This window comes from Trichechus manatus, unplaced genomic scaffold (assembly GCF_000243295.1).
Source record: "Trichechus manatus latirostris isolate Lorelei unplaced genomic scaffold, TriManLat1.0 scaffold00054, whole genome shotgun sequence".
Classification (NCBI taxonomy): domain Eukaryota; kingdom Metazoa; phylum Chordata; class Mammalia; order Sirenia; family Trichechidae; genus Trichechus; species Trichechus manatus.
In genome coordinates, this window is record NW_004443990.1 from 11,866,117 (window position 1) to 11,882,251 (window position 16,135).

General features: G+C 46.9%; 2 protein-coding genes across 3 annotated transcripts; both read right to left on the bottom strand.

Moving 5' to 3' along the window:
* Window positions 1–649: 649 nt before the first annotated feature.
* Window positions 650–5,583, bottom strand: LOC105755966 (nucleoside diphosphate kinase B). 2 transcript variants are annotated; one of them, XM_023732751.1, is made up of 6 exons: window positions 5,433–5,566; window positions 5,148–5,332; window positions 4,890–5,019; window positions 3,267–3,368; window positions 1,902–2,014; window positions 650–907 (listed from the first exon to the last, which is right to left on the bottom strand). In XM_023732751.1, exons 3-6 carry the CDS (start codon window positions 5,013–5,015, stop codon window positions 790–792), a joined length of 459 nt encoding a protein of 152 aa, XP_023588519.1. In that variant the 5' UTR covers window positions 5,016–5,019; window positions 5,148–5,332; window positions 5,433–5,566; the 3' UTR covers window positions 650–789. The 2 variants fall into 2 exon arrangements, with proteins under 2 accessions (XP_023588519.1, XP_004377972.1); XM_004377915.2 differs by lacking the exon at window positions 5,148–5,332 and having other exon boundaries at window positions 5,433–5,583.
* Window positions 5,584–9,587: 4,004 nt separating this feature from the next.
* On the bottom strand, window positions 9,588–15,854 carry LOC101348353 (nucleoside diphosphate kinase A). Its single transcript, XM_004377914.2, has 5 exons — window positions 15,781–15,854; window positions 14,256–14,385; window positions 11,723–11,824; window positions 10,570–10,682; window positions 9,588–9,892 (listed from the first exon to the last, which is right to left on the bottom strand). Exons 2-5 carry the CDS (start codon window positions 14,379–14,381, stop codon window positions 9,775–9,777), a joined length of 459 nt encoding a protein of 152 aa, XP_004377971.1. The 5' UTR covers window positions 14,382–14,385; window positions 15,781–15,854; the 3' UTR covers window positions 9,588–9,774.
* Between the last annotated feature and the right edge of the window lie 281 nt (window positions 15,855–16,135).

The window sequence follows — 16,135 nt, forward strand, 5'->3', positions numbered from 1 at the left end:
GGAATATTAGACCACCAGCTATAGGCCAGGCACTAGGTTAACTATGTACGTTACTTCATTTCATTCTGCCTTATAATGGTAGGTGGTATCCTCATTTATAGATGTCTTTAGGCCTCCATTTCCTTGTAAGTAAATTTCCCAATTTGCACAAATAGATGTAAATCTGGACCACTTGATTAGTCTATATTTTCTATTAAGTGCCAACAAATCCTTCCTACAGAAATAAACATTATCATGTTAGCTGAAGTGGTTGAGATTTCCTTATTAGTTTTCATAGATAAACAACTGGCACACCCCTTGTCCTCTGCAGCAGTCTCTGCTTACTTTCTCTGTCTTGAAGTATATGAAGACACTGAGAATATCATCAGATCAGTCTCCCACCATTCAGAAAGTCAAACCCATTGCCGTTCAGTCGATTCCAACTTGCAGCTACCCAGTAGAGTGGAACTGCCACATCTTTCTTGTATGGAGCAGCTAGTTCGTTCGAACTGTCAGCCTTTTGGTTAGCAGCCGAGTGCTTACCCACTGTACACCAGGGCTCTATTCTTCCATGATAAAACAGGATTAATTAGCTCTACATAGTACTACTATAGCCAGAGAACCAAGTCACCTCTTTTAGCTCAGTATCAAGTAAGCACAAGAGATGGTACCCAGTTACGAGTCTTTATTGGTAATGTACTTTAGAAAAGAATCCTGAATCCTACTGCTTCCAAGTCTGTGGAATGCAGAGCTGTGTGTAGGGGCACATCAAGCAGTGTCAAAGGGGAGGAGACTGCTGCTCTGTCCACCTCATTCATAGACCCAGTCATGGGCACAAGGCTTGTAGTCAATCAGTTCTTCTGGCTTAAACCACAGATTGATTTCTTTCTCAGCACTTTTTACTGAATCACTGCCATGAACGATGTTCCTAAGAAAGAAAAGTTACTAGTTAACCATATTTTAAAGTATAAACGTCTGTTTAATGGGTAAAACAAGGGACAGACACTGCAGACCTTTTCAGCCAAACTGACGCTTCAAGCAGCAGACAAATTAACCCCCAAAGTATTTCTTCTTAAAAGCAACTATGAAACTAAGTGCTTGATTTAAAAACATCCCTGGTTCAACTTTATTGTGCTTCCAAGTCTTCCCCTCAAAACAGCAGCTGTACCCCAAGACTGCTGATGCCAAAAATATTCCTTCTCAAATTTTGAAGAATGTAGGAATAGCCAAACCTACCCCAGCCTAAAGCCCTAACTAGATGTGATGTATTCACTATCAAGGGTCGTTTCTACTGGATTTCTGTACAACACTGACTAACACAGCCCAACCAGGAAGTACATGCTTATTAACAACAATCTCTTTAAGTGCTTTTCACATTTTATTCCATTTGAGTCTCATAACTGTCTAAAGTTAACCAAATACCAAACCCATTGCCATAGAGTCGATTCTGACTCACAGCGTCCCTATACAACAGAGTAGAACTGCCTGGCAGGGTTTCCAAGGAGCAGCTGGTGAATTCCAACTGCCCAACCATTTGGTTAGCAGCCAAACACTTAACCACTGCATCAGTTAGCTGGGCCATTATCTCCTTTTTGTATAGATGAAGGAACCAAGAGGTTAAGTGACACATCCATAGAGCCAAAAAGGGCAGAGCCAAAGCTAGAACCCTTTCCCCCGCACCCGGAACTTTCTGCTGTGCCACACAGGATCCACCACACACAGCAACCTTGTCCAGTGTCTTGGTTAAAATTTTAAGTAGCCTAGGGAAGTAGCTATTTGAGAAAGCCTTTATCCAATGATAATTAACACCTAATCACAAATTTTTCTAAAATTGAGATGTGCCAAAAATGTTTGCTTTTACACCCCTATTTAAACAGCTTGGATAAAAAGTGATCCAATCCCCTCCCACCCCCAGGACTCACCTGCCAACTTGGATACAGAAATCCCCACGAATGGTGCCTGGCTTAGAATCAGCTGGATTGGTCTCCCCAAGCATCACTCGACCTGTCTTCACCACATTCAGCCCCTCCCAGACCTTGACAGTAGAGAAAAGGAATTGCATCAGATCTGCCATCCAGGACCACTAGGGACAAACATTTACTCCTAACCAACATCAAATCAATTAGATCAATCAGTGACACATTAGTCAACCACAGTAGACAGTAGGGGCTTATATAAAAAGCTCCATTGAGAGTGTATTGCTAGTGCACGGAGGACAAAGTCTGCCCAACTTAGAGATTTCCCAGTCTAGCAGAGATGGACATAAACAAGAAGACTGAAGAATCCTTACGCAGCCACAAACACTGAGAAGAAATAGTGATGGAGTAGAAAAGTGATCTGACTAGAATGACATCAGTGGGAAGGGCTTTCCAGAAGACTGTCAGAGCAAGAGATAGGAAAGATTGTCATCAAAGGGCAAAGTGTATTCCAGAAAAGAGCAGAAGGAAGAAAAAAAATCATAGGGAACAAAAAGGTTTAATTTCTCTAAATTTTAAACAATTTCACTGCCTCCTTATACCCTCTACTATTTGCTTCCAATTGGACATTAAGGCCACAAGAAGAAATAGAAGAAACAGGATTACAGAGAACTTTTGCTTCCTGTATTTATATACTGTTGGAATTTTTCATGAGAAAATATTTTTAAAAAAATATTTCTTTAATCCAGAAAATGTTAGTCTAAAATGCCTGTCAAACAACTGAGGCAATTTAACACTGAAGCAAGTCAGCACTTTTTTTGTAGACTCTTGATTTCAACCCCCCCAAGAGATACTAAGGACCTTGTTAGTTGCTATTGAGTCAATTCCGACTTCAAGTATCCTTAGCTTATTTTGCTAAGGTCTGATTTCCTTTTCTTTCTCCTCCCAAACTCATAGTTGCTCTGTTAACTAACCCCAACCCCCAACCAAACCCATGGCTGTCAAGTCGACCCTATAGGACAGAGTAGAACTGCCCTGCAGGGTGCCCAAGGCTGTAAATCTTTAAGGAAGCAGATTGCCACATCTTTCTCCCATGGAGCAGCTGATGGGTTAAAACTGAAGACCTTCTGATTAGCAGCCAAGCGCTTTAACCACTGCGGCACCAAGGGATCCTTAACTAAAGCCAAACCCGTTGCTGTTGAGTCAATTCCAACTCACAACTAACCCCAAAAAGCTCCAATTGTAAAATATGGACTTTGGAAGTGGGAAAGAAGTCTAAAAAGACAACAGAACAAGCAGGCACTGAGCCAAACCAGTCACATATCAGCCCTTATATACCTTGGTTCCCGCTCATACCCCACAGGCACTCACCATGGCCACAACTGGTCCGGAGTTCATGTACTTCACCAGCCCAGGGAAGAACGGGCGGTCTTTCAGATCAATGTAATGCTGCTTCAAGTGTTCCTCGGAGGCCTGGCATTGAAGACGAGGTACCAATTAGAAAATAAGCCAAAAAGGCTCAAACACTGCTCCTCCCATCCTCAGAACCCCTTACTAACATGGTAGGTTCTCTAAAAGTCTGGTTACAAATTTTTAGTCCACATTCTTACGGTGTGTATGAAAAAATCCCATCCAAACCATGAGACTGATGCTATTCTAGCAGACCATAAAGACAGCCTCATAATGTGAATGACGTTATGGATTTTATAATCCTAAAAAGTAAGTGGTTTGAGGATCTAGATAGATTTAGGGAGTTAAATACTGGCTGTCATTGAAGTACAGAAAGGAAATATGCCAGAGAGGTCATGTTGCTAGGTGGAAACCCCAGGTCCTGCTCAGCACGACTTGTCTCAGCCAGTAAACCGAAGTAGGAGAATGGAAAGGTGCCTTTATTTCACTGCACAAGGAAAGGAACAGTCAGGAATGCTGCTACCAAGACTGCTCAGCGAGGGTGACGGGGAAGGTTACTTTTAAGGGGTTTACGAGTAGGAAGTTCATACAAGTTGTATTACCAACACTCTATAATACTACACAGGCACAAAGGGGTTTACACACAACTTCATGCATCAAGTGTTCAGAAAATGGCAGTTAAATTCCACCCAGAGGCGGGGAAGTCACTATGTATGGGCTCTAAAAGGTTATCCTGAATGTCAACATGGTGCCTAAACTGGTTTCCACCAATTTCCTCTAGTTTTGGGGCAGCAGTTAAGGAGAGGGGAACCGGATTTTAATGTAAAGCTGCGAGTTGTGTCAAGCAAAGGAACCAGGAGTTTAATATAAAGCTACTGGGCCTGCCAAGCAAGCTGATCGAGGCAGTGGAATTTTCCCCAGCCTGGGGACCTCTGTCTTAGTGGTATCAAACTTCTCTGGTCTACTTGCAATGCCCTTTTAAACAAACATTTTCAGACGTTAACTGAAACATTCTCCTCTGCTGATCAGCCTGGTGAAAATTTCAGTATTTAGATACTTATCCCTTCGATGTAGGATCCAGATCTGTGCACCAAATTTAATCTGGAAAATTTACTACCCTATGCCAAAGGAATTCTGTAAAGAAAGGGCAGAGGAGGTACACCCTACCCAAAACCTCAATGATCTAGAACTTTCAGGCTAAAGCACAAAAGGATTCCAAGCCTCAACCCTATGCATATGTGGGCCACGTGGGCCAGGAAAAGGGGGTCTGCGGTTCAGGCTTTCTTCACTCCCTGCTGCCCCCTGCGACGGGCAGGCAGGGTGGCGGGCCCACGCAAGCACTCACTAGAAGGAAGCCAGGCTCAGGAGCAGGAGTCACGTTCCCTCCTCTTAACCTTCCCAAGGGCGTCTGTCACCCGGGCCTCGGAAAAGGCAGCGCCGCCGCAGAACGCCCCCGAGGTGAAACCGCGGGGTCAAAATTAGCAAAGGGAACTCCGGCTCGGAAAGGACGTGCGCACAAACCGCTGCGGAGAGGATGGAACACCCGGGACACAGCTACTGAGAGCGGGGAAGGGGACTGGTTACCTGAACAAACTTCATGGCCACAAGGCGGAATCCCTTCTGCTCGAAGCGCTTGATGATGTCGCCCACCAGGCCGCGCTGCACGCCGTCCGGTTTGATGGCGATGAAGGTGCGCTCACTGTTGGCCATGGTCCTGCAAGCAGAGAGGTCCGGTCAGGGCCCAGAAGCCGCGCAGGCACGGACCGCGTCCGGTCCCGATCCGAGTCGCGGGTTCTGCGCCGGAGAGCCCAGGTGGGCGCCCACCCGCCCCGCCTCGCCCACCTCGCGGCCACCGGGCGCGCCGGCCCCTCCGCCAGCCGCCAAGGGACACGTGGCTTCTCGGCCGCTTCCGCCCGCCCCGGCCCGGAGGCTGCCGCTCCCGTGCAGATCCCGAGAGGCGCGGAGGGGACGCGGCAGGGGTCCCGGGGGAGCGCAGAGCCAGTGGGGCTCCGACACGGCGCAGGGACCTGCAAGAGAGGGCGCCAGCAGACGGGGTCCACCCGACGCGGCACAAGCGGGCGAGGGGGACGGGGGGGACGGAAGGGGAAGGCGCCCCAGCCGCCTTACCAGGAAGCTGGAGGGGATCGAGCGGCCGACGCGCTGCTTGCGGTGCGGAGCAGAGACGTGGAGCGACCACTCAAGCCGGGAGCAGTCCTCGGAGGAGGGGCGCGGGGCGGGGCGCGGGGCGGCCACACCCCGAGGACCCCACCACCCAACCCGCGGGGGCCGGATGCGGCCGGACGACTCTGCTCACTGTCTGCTGACTTCCAGTTTTACTCTGTGGGTTCGCTGGTGAGAGATCCAGAGGCAGGAAGTGGTTTGTTCTCCACCTGACTGTCCCACATTCTAAATCCAACTTCTCATCTTTTCAGGACCTCTGTCACCTCCATATGTCCCCGACACACACACGAAAACCTGCCCCTGGTCTTGAGTTCTTTACCGCAGTCAATACCATCTGTTTCCACCATCCACTCGGGCACCCAGAGTAAAGCTTGACTCTCGGTCCCCGTCATCCCACCCACAAAAATCTTACCTACTGACCTCTGAAATCCAGCCTTCCCTTTCCATCCCCTCTGCTTGAGCCCTGGTTCAAGCCTTCAACCTAACTCATCCAAATTAACGGGCAGCTTCCCAATGGCACCAACCGGCCCCTTAAACACCCACCTGATCCTGGCTCTCCCCTGCTTTGATGACTTCCCGTGGCCTACAGGATGCTGTTCACCAGGCTCTTTATTGTATGCCCTGTACCCTCCCTGCCTGTCTCCCCACCTGCTTTTCCAGCCCCAACTTAGCCACCTCATTCGCACCCTGAGACGACAACCCCTGCCCACCCAGCACAATTATGTGGTCAGGTTATCCAGGTCCACCTAAGACACACTTACCCTTGTCAAGGACACCTAGAGTCTCTCCTAGGAATCAGGCCTGCCATCTTTTTGCAGACAATTCCCACCTCCTCTCTGCCTGGCAATTTAGGGCCAAGTAGTTCAAGTGTAAGGAGCCCTGGTGGCTCAGTGGTTAAGCGAGGTAGGCTGCTAACAAAAAGGTTGGCAGTTTGAACCCACCTAGAGGCTCAGCAGGCATAAAGACCTGGCAATCTGCTCCTGTAAAGATTACAACTTAGGAAACCCTATGGGGAAGTTCTACTCTGTCATATAGGATCGCTATAAGTTGGAATCGACTCAGTGGCACACAGCAATAGTTCAGGTGTGGCATCCTTTGTAAAGACTTGCCTAGCTTCCCCAAGGGAGTCTGCAAATCCCTCCCTCAGCTCACCCAGCACTAACACCTGTACAGCCTTGTTTACTGCTCTGAGACTCACGCCTGTGTCTGTCTTTCCCTCAACACTGTGAGCTAGCCACAGGAATCACACCGTGTGCGATCATCCTTGCATTCCTAGCATTGCGCTGGTAACCGGTAGCTGTTTGATGAGGTGAGAACCCAGGCCTCTGTTATATCTATTGGCTTTCCAGAATTCTAGCTGCAGGGGAATTTAGCAACAGTGCATTGGAAATGACTATCATTTGCCCTATTCTGGGGCATGGACACCCAGTGTTTCCTTTGGCCTCAGTCTGAAGTGGACTCTCATCTGGGTTCCTTTTCTGAGTTATCAAATGTCAGCTGTGGGAAAGGGGCTGAGAACTTCATGAGATTTCTCTAGAGAGCTGCATGCTCCTTGGTCAGGTCACTAATACCTACTCACTGGTACAGTCAGTGCGAGCTCTCTGCCTTTCACCTCTCCTTTCCTTCTGTAAACATGGTGTGGTGGAGGCGTCTGACCTCTAACTTAACAAGCGGGAAGGAGAATCAAGGTCAACAGCCTAAGACTGCTTCCCATTAGGCGGAGGTCAGACATACCTCCTCTTTCCAACCTTTTTACCAATTCTGACACCAGCTGTCCTTCCCACAGCACTATCTACTTCTCTGCTGGGTTCAATAATTCGTTGCAATGGCCACAAAGAACTCACAGACCATACTTAACAATTATGGGGTTTATTAGGGAAGTAACAGGTTACAATGCTGGATCAGGGATGACTCAGGATACAGTTCTTCAATCAGGACGGCCTCTTTTCAGCTGTGCCCGCAGCCTCTCTCTGGCCCTCGGCCTTCTAGCCCCTTGGCCCCTCAGCCTGGCCTCTGCCCTGCTCAGGCAAGTGTTATAAAGCTCTTTAGCTCAGCCAGTAAGTGCCCAGGGGCACCCCACTCAACCAGTAAACCTTGGTCTGAAGATGCTTGGCTCTCTAGCTCTGTGGGTTGGCAAGCCTAGCTCTGCCGACAAGTGCCCAGAGGCACCCCACTCCACCAGGAAGCCTCCTGCTCGAAGGTGCTCAGCTCGCTCGCTCCGTGGGTCAGCACACCCACTGTAACTGCCCTACTCTGTGGGCTGGGAAACCCACTGCACCATCTCGTGCTGGTCTCCTGGTTCTGCTGCCGCCGCTTCTCTAACACTGCTTCTTACCATCTTACACTGTCTCTGATATTACAGCTCTCTGTCTCCTAGGTCTAACAGGTTCTCAGCACAGGGACCCCAGGTCCAAAGGACATGCTCCACTCCCATCTCTTCTTTCTTGGTGGTAGTGAGGTCCCCCCTTTCTGCCTCTGGGATGGCTCATTTTAAGCCTAGGGGGATGGCAAAACTGACCAATCCCCTCCTTAGGGTTCCATATACCTTATTTGCATGGTCCCACTCCACAAGGATGCCATGCACCTTATTTACACTATTAGCAAACTGTCCAATTCCCTTGGTGGGCCACAGGCACCTAACCTGGATAGTTCCACCTAATCATCCAGCAGGAGTCAAAAGACCATAAAGAGAAAGGCCATACAAAAGCAATCCATCACACCACACCTTCCTAGAAAGACTGACCTTAAGTTAACTAGGGTAGATATAATCCTCCTATCTCATTACACACATATTCAGTCATCACGAATCCTGGTACTCTCATCTTACCCCACAAAACAAACAGGCTACACTTTGTGTGAAACAGAAAATGTATCTACCCTTTAGCTGCCCCCAAAGAAAAGGTAGCCCCATCGCAACTCTTCCCTCCTGAGAAGGCCCTACCCCTCTATTGCCCCTAAACCAAAACAAAAAACTCAAACTTATTGCCGTCTGGATTCCAACTCATAGCAACCGTATAGGACAGAGTAGAACTGCCCCATAGGGTTTCCAAGGCTGTAATCTTTATGGAAGCAGACTGCCACATCTTTCTCCTGTGGAGCTGCTGGTGGGTTCGAACCCCCGATCTTTCTGTTAGCAGCCAATGGCTTAACCACTGCACCACCAGGGTTCCTTTATTGCCTCTACCCAGCTCCAAAGCCAGGTAAACAGGGAAAATACCAAGAAAACCTGCTAAAGCTTGTGGCAGAGATACATAGTTGTGCCCTAATATCTATTCATTCATTCTCCTTTCTCATAGTAGAACCCCTGAGTTTTATCTGAGCACATAACTGTCCAGCTAAATTTTCTAGTTTCTCTTGTAGCTAGGTATATTCACATGACCAAGTTCTGATCAATGGGATTTGAGGGGAAATGAAGGTAGTAAATTCAGGGTTGTACCTTTAAAAGGAAGATGCTCCTTCTGCTTCCTTTCCCAACTTGCGGGAAGGCAGTCATTGGGTGGTAATCCATCTTGGATTGGTTAGAAGGAACCTGGGTCCCTGGACAGCCTCAAGGATCAGAGCCTTACCACCCTTACCCCGATCCCCACCAACCAGCTTGGACTTTTAAATGAAAGAGAAGTAAATTCCTATCTTTGTTAAAGCAGCCAAATCAACACCCTAACAAATCAAAGCTACTTACAGGATTTCTTCTGCTTCTTTTAAGGACATCCCAGGGACCCAGGCCTACTGTCCACATAGCTTTTCTGAGTTTTGGAGTAGTTAAAACTTCTCACACTCCCCCATCCACTTGAGTCCCTGAGAGCTTCTTGAAAACAGAAAGTTTTTATTTCCAAAGAATCCTCTGTGCCCAGTCCAGTCTTGGCAACCTAGCAGATCATGAATAGATGCCAGTTGACTGGCTCAGTGCCTAGAGTGGATGGGACTGGGGTCAGGGGAAAGGGGGCACAGAATTTGGAACACTGTAGGTATCCCTCAGGCCAATATAAATAATTTATGTATTTTTTGCACTATTACCTCAGGTTATAGAGAGTACATGAAAATCAAAAAAACAATACAAAGCAATACGGCAATACAAAGTAACTAACTCAATGAATCAATGAATTGGGATGATGCATTTTAATTTGATGGCAGCACATAACACTGTACAAGGAGCACTCACAGCTTCAAAAGTTTCCCTCTAGATTACAAGGAAGTCCCCAGAAATAACTAGGTTACTCCACAGCCTGGTCCCCTGCCCATGGAAGAGAGGGGAAGTGGAGTGGGAAAAGTCCTGTGGTCTGCCTTCATGTCATTCGTAGATCCAGCCCTGGGCACAGCTCTTGTAATCTACTAGTTCTTCAGGTTGAAACCACAAGCCAATCTCCTTCTCTGCACTCTCCACAGAATCGCTGCCATGAATAATGTTCCTGGGTGGGGAAAGATGGCCACATTATCAAACGCAGAAAGATAAAACTGCCCAGAAACCCTCCTCCGATTGCCAGCAAAAAAAGCCAAAGCTCCACCTACATTTAAAAAACAAAACAGTTGCCATTGAGTCGACTCTGATTCATAGTGGCCCCATGTGTGTCAGAGTAGAACTGTGCTTCATAAGGTTTCGATGGCTGATTTTTCAGAAGTAGATGCCAGGCCTTTCTTCCAAGGCACCTCTGAGTGGGCTAGAATCTCCAAACTTTCAGTTAGCGGCCAAGTGTTTAACCATTTGCACCACCCAGAGACTCCCCATGTACATTAGACAATGTCAAAAGAAAACACCCATGGCTGCCGTTAATGCAAGGATGAAGAATGCCCTTCCTATCCTAGCATTACTGATGCAGGTAGTGAGAGCCTTCAGGAAGGACTCTGGCCAGCAAAATGCACTGCACCAGGTTCTACACTCTCAACAGAGGCACAGCCACAGTGATGTTGACGACCAAGGGCAGGGGGCCCTCAAAGCCAAACACCAACTTACCAGGGAGAAGAACAATGAACTCTGATTAAAAATCCTCCTGCATATTATCTCATGTCCATTCCCAGCCTCAGAAACCCAGATTCTTCTGGCAACTAACATGGATCTTGAAAAACAGTAATAAGCACCAAATCTCACCTGCCAACTTGAATGCAAAAGTCCCCGCGTATGGTCCCAGGCTTGGAGTCAGCAGGGTTGGTCTCTCCAAGCATCACTCGGCCTGTCTTTACCACATTCAGCCCCTCCCAGACCTCCAAGGACAAAAGAAGATACAGTCAAGGAAGAAAACCAATCTAAGCAGAAAACCTGGCAACTACTAATTCAAAAAAAGAAACAGGTTGCTTCAGATAGCATTCACTCACTGAACAAATATTTTATGCAACACCTACGTGTTCCAGCATTGGGAATACTGGTCTCTTTGCCATCACTCTCGCCTTTCTACCTCCCACTCTTGACACAGCAGCCAGAGTGGTCGTTCTAAAGTGTCAAGTGTAAAATCTCTCATGGCTAAACAGCATACGTAGAATGCTACACTATGTGACCCACGATCTGGCCCCTACCCACACCTCTGAACTCATCTCTTCCTACCTTCTCTCTCACTTATCAGGCTTCAGCCATTCCGACCTTCTTCTGTACTTCAAAAAGCCAAGCTCGTCCCTACCTCAGGGCCTTTGCATATGCTGCTTCATTGGTCAGGAATGCTCCTCATTGTGATTTTGTGTATGGCTGACTCCCCCTTGTCATTCAGATCTTGACTTCAAAATCTCCACCTTAGAGAGCCTTCCTTAACCACCCAATCTAAAGTGGTCACTCACTATCACATCATCTTATTTCAAATCTGTGCCTATCACTAATCATTAGCCAATACATAGACTTTTTAATTTACTTATTGTCTGCTCGTCACTACACAACCCCACCCCCCACCCCCCAAGAAGTGCAGGCAATGAAAGGTAACTATTTTGTCTCATTCATGGCTGTATCCCCAGTGTTGAGAAGAGAGCCTGGCTCAAAGGTGACAACCAGTACATACTTGGGGAAGAATTACTGCAATAAACAGGAGGCAATCTTCCTGCCCTCCAGGAGCTTACAGTCAGGCAGGCCTCTCCTGATTTCTCTCAGCCATGGGTCTTCAGTGTAGAAAGCAAATGCACCTTGTCTTTGGTGGGTCATATCCTATCCAATGCCCCCAGCCCCAGTTTCTTGCTCTTCAATAAGGACCTTGCATCAGAAACAGGAATCATCTTTACTCCCAATTGAGTCATTCCAATCAGCATCCCACATGCACACTCACCATGGCAACCACTGGCCCTGAGTGCATGTATTTTACCAGGCCAGCATAGAATGGACGATCCTTCAGGTCGATGTAGTGTTCCTTGAGAAGGTCTTCAGAAGCCTATTCCACAGGGTAGAGAATAAGAATTGGGCCCAAAAACTATACTGTAGAACCAGCAGTCTAGTTAACGCCCATTCACCCATCCTGCTCTTAAAAACATGAGTGCTCAGCTCGCTGATTCGATTATAATCCAATTCATTCTTCACACAACCATAGGAAGTAGTGGCAAAAACTAAAAGTGCTTCTTTAGTTTTGTACCAATTTTCCGCCTTGACTGATCAAAATAAAGCCACAGAACCCTAGGACTGAATTCAGCCATCTCATTTTACATATAAAAACCACTGTTGTTGAATCGATTCCAACTCATAGTGACGCTACAGGACAGAGTAGAACTGCCCTAGGGTTTCCAAGGCTATAAATCTTTATGGAAGCAGACTGCCACATCTTTCTCCCCAGAGTGTCTGGTGGATTTGAACCACTGATCTTTTAGTTAGAAGCTGAGTGCTTTAACCACTGCACCAGCAGGGCTCATTTACATATAGGGAAACTAATACAATAAATTTGCATTCCCAGAACAAACCCTAATTAAAATGTTAGAGGAAGGTAGTCCTGGCATTTGATAAGTAGCAAACCAAACCAGGCCACTTGGCAAGAATGTTCCACATTTATTTAGAGGATAAAGGACCAGTGCAGTGACCAAGCAATTCCCACCAGTATCTGCAAGCCACCCAAAAGTGCATGACATCTAGCAATAAATAATTTTGCTGAAGAGTGAATCAGAATCTCTCTTACTGCAAGGCTGGTACGTGGGAACAACTCAAGTTCGCTAGAGAACAGACCATCTGCTTAGCAATTCCAGCTCAGCTTGGCTGGGTTCTCTCTTTGCCACTGCACACACTCTTATTGAGGGTCTGACAGGGTCCCTTAGTTTTTCCAGTTCAGCACTATATGCGGTATACTGCACACTTCAGTGATACACACAAATGTGGAGATTTGCTGCCTACAAATACATCCAGGATATCCTACAGTTCAGGCCCTGGTTGACCACCCCTTGCCAAAGTAAAATTATACAGCCATGTGATCACTCCATGGTAGCAATCTACCCTTCACCCTTGTCCCTTCACCTCTTATAGCAGCAGTCTCCTAACACCATGGACTTCACCTTCCCTTACCAGAACAACCTTTTAATTCTATTAGTTGATTCCAACTATTTTTAGTCTGCAAAGTACTCACAGGGTTGGTTTGTTTTTTTAGGGGGGAGGGAAAGACACGATGTGGGGGGGGCTCAAGTTTTCCCTTGCGTCCCTCCTCCACACTTAAATAACTCTTTTGACTCATGGCAGCTATCCCTCCTCTCCCTCCTTTCATTCTTCACCAAATCCATGTCCTTGATAGGAAACTCAGTGTAAAGGAAAAAATGCATGCACTTAGAGGTCAGAGGGACCCAGGCTGAAACCCCAGCTGCATTTCAGACTATATACTATTAGGCACGTGACTTAACGTCACCAAGCCTCAGGTTCCTCATCACTGACAATCAGAGAAACAGGCAAACCCACCTCTCAGGGTTGTCACGAGAGCTAGATGAGAAGGCATTTGTGAGAATGCCTCTGGCAGTGCCCCCTACACAGTGAATGCCTGATCAACAATACTTTCATTTCATCTTCAAAACCTAGTTCAATATGCAAAGTCTCTGGAAAGCATTATTTGTCCAACACCTGGCTCTAATAATTCCATCATGCTCTCCCCTCAGCATTAACTTCCAGCTCAATCCCTTTATATTAAAGCAGTTTTTCTAAAACATTACACAGGAACTAAATTTAAAATGCACTAGGAGATGCCAGAGTTGATTCCTTTAATAGAAAAAAGACTGTCCCCTAATTTATTTGCATTAGAAATTTGAATTATCATCTCTTAGGTTTGTTTGAAGAAGGATTCTTGATCAATTAATCCTTTGCATTTATTAAAATGTTGCTTTGTAGGTGTCTTGCAGGTGTTGTCTGTTTTCTGCCGTTTCAGGAGGGCCTCCCCAGGGACAAAACCAGTTTCTCCCCGCACGCTCCAATGGTGCCTAATACATTGTAGACACTAAGTGGGTGGTAACTGATGATGGAAATACTTCCTTGCTGAAAAACAACTTGCCTCAGAGGAGGACAAAAAAAATCCTCTAAAATTATCTGCTCAGGAAACTTGAGGCCAGTAGCTCAAACATGCCCAGCAATGACTCAGAAATTACAGTGCCGCAGTAATACGTGGAACTCTGAGTTGCTAAGGGAAAGGAGAGACTATTTTCTAAAGCCCCAAATAACATGGTTTGTTCCCAGATTCGGTCATGATGCTGGCCCACTGAGGAGTTTCCAGGTTCCAGGACATTTGTGCCCACACTACCACAGAGAAGTCTAAAAATGAGAGGAGAAAAGAAACAGAGAACTTAACCTACAATGTTCCCCTATACTACCAAAGCATCAAAATAGGAAGAGTGGAGTCCACTTACCTGCATGAATTTCAAAGCAACAAGGCGGAATCCTTTCTGTTCAAAACGTTTGATGATGTCTCCCACGAGACCCCGCTGGACCCCATCAGGTTTGATGGCAATGAAGGTGCGCTCACTGTTGGCCATGGTCCTGGGGATTGGCAGGTGGATGAGTGAGTCAGCATTGAATATCCTAGCTACATCATTATCCTTTTAAAGCCGATTACCCCAAAAGGATGGTTTAAATCCGTTATGTCAACTGCAAGTCTCTAGCAAAATCTCAATTCCCCCCACCCCTCATCCATGAATTAATATCCCAAAATGGAGAAGAGTCCAAAAACAGGGGCTGTCATTTCTGTCCCACTTGATTCAGTACTGTGGCAAACTAAGGTAAGGGATGTAAAAATAAGACACTATCTTTGTCAGTAATGCAGATGGGGAAAACAATGATAATGTGAAAATGACGTCTGGTAGAAGGCAATATGAAATAAAGTTTGACTTAATGCCACAGTCATGGTATTAGAACTGGAAAAGGTTTTACAGATTGTTTCATAACAACACCTTCATTTTATAAGTGGGAAAGCAGGTGCAGATTACAAGTTAGGGCCAGAAACCAGAATTCCCGGCCTCAACCTTATGCAATTATGCTATACCCTAAAATGTAGTGAATATTCTGACTACAGAACTACAGCTAATAGTAGTATCTGATATGGGACTGTAATTTCACAGAACACCATGCTGGAAGGAAGCCTAGAAACCATCTATTCCAGACCGTCCTTTTACAGAAGAAATTGGTCCCGTGACCTGCCCTGTCTCAACACAATGAGAAAGGAGGAGGAAGCCCCTTATCTTGGAAGACAATCCCTGATGTGGATAGTAGCACCAACTCCTAGCTCTATCTTCTTGTAATTTACTTAACCTATTATAGCACCTTAACACTGTGTCTGAATTTTCTGTTCATCTGTCTGTCTCACCAATGGTCCGTGATCTGCGTATAGAACTGAATTACTCCTGTGTCTGTTCCCAATACCTAACTACAGAGCCTAGGACTCAATATGAGCAAAGAAAATGTCTTCAATGACGATCACTCCTCCCTCCAAGGAAAAGAGACAAAGTGCCAGGTACTGGGTGGAAAATCCAGATTGAAGCGCGGGACAAGCATAGAGCCCCCAGGAGAAAATGGGGCTGAAGAACCAAAAATAGCCCCTGTAAGTGTTCCTCCCCTCCCACCCGCGGAATCTGTACCTATCATTCATTCCACAAAGACTTACTGAGCGCCAACCAAGTACCAGGCACTGTATTCGGCAGAGATAAATAATGCATAACCCCTGTACTCGCGGCGGGGTGGGAGAGGCAGCCACGGACAAAGGCGAGTCCACGTGGCGTGGGACGTGCGGCGGCAGGTTTGCACCTGTCGACAGAGGCTCCACGACCCTTTCCTCCCATCCGAGCCCCCTCCCTGCCTCTCAAAGTGTAACTCATCCACCCTCTTCACCCCCGACCCCACTCGTCTTTCTTTCCTTTCAGGACCCCGAACCCTTCTCACCCCTCCAGCTGCTTGGAGCTCAATTCTGGAAGCGGCCGCCGGCACCGGAGACGTGCCCCTGCCCCACGTGGTTCTCTGCACGGACGTGCGCGGAACGCTTCTGTCCAAATGGGATGCCGGAGAACCCATTTTGCAGAACACCATTCGGCTACTCTTCCTTTTCGGGGTAGGATGTCATTCTACGATGCCTTCCGTGGTTTAACTTCCGGTACTAGTTTCGTGCTCTTCCGGTAGTTTCTCGCTCTTTTTTTTTTTTTTTCAGATTATGTGACTCATTTCGTTTGTTCGCAAGCGAATTGGTTCCCCGAGAGGGGGCGCTGAAACCTTGCATGAAGACTGAAGGAGCACCTGACTT

Coding starts and splice junctions, on each gene's coding strand:
- LOC105755966 (XM_004377915.2), bottom strand. CDS start 5,015: ATGGCCAACAGTGAGCGCACCTTCATCGCCATCAAACCGGACGGCGTG. Junction 3,369..4,889: donor TGGCCATGAAGTTTGTTCAG/GTAACCAGTCCC, acceptor CTTCAATGCCAG/GCCTCCGAGGAACACTTGAA. Junction 2,015..3,266: donor CCGGACCAGTTGTGGCCATG/GTGAGTGCCTGT, acceptor TCTACTGTCAAG/GTCTGGGAGGGGCTGAATGT.
- LOC101348353 (XM_004377914.2), bottom strand. CDS start 14,381: ATGGCCAACAGTGAGCGCACCTTCATTGCCATCAAACCTGATGGGGTC. Junction 11,825..14,255: donor TTGCTTTGAAATTCATGCAG/GTAAGTGGACTC, acceptor CCTGTGGAATAG/GCTTCTGAAGACCTTCTCAA. Junction 10,683..11,722: donor CAGGGCCAGTGGTTGCCATG/GTGAGTGTGCAT, acceptor TTGTCCTTGGAG/GTCTGGGAGGGGCTGAATGT.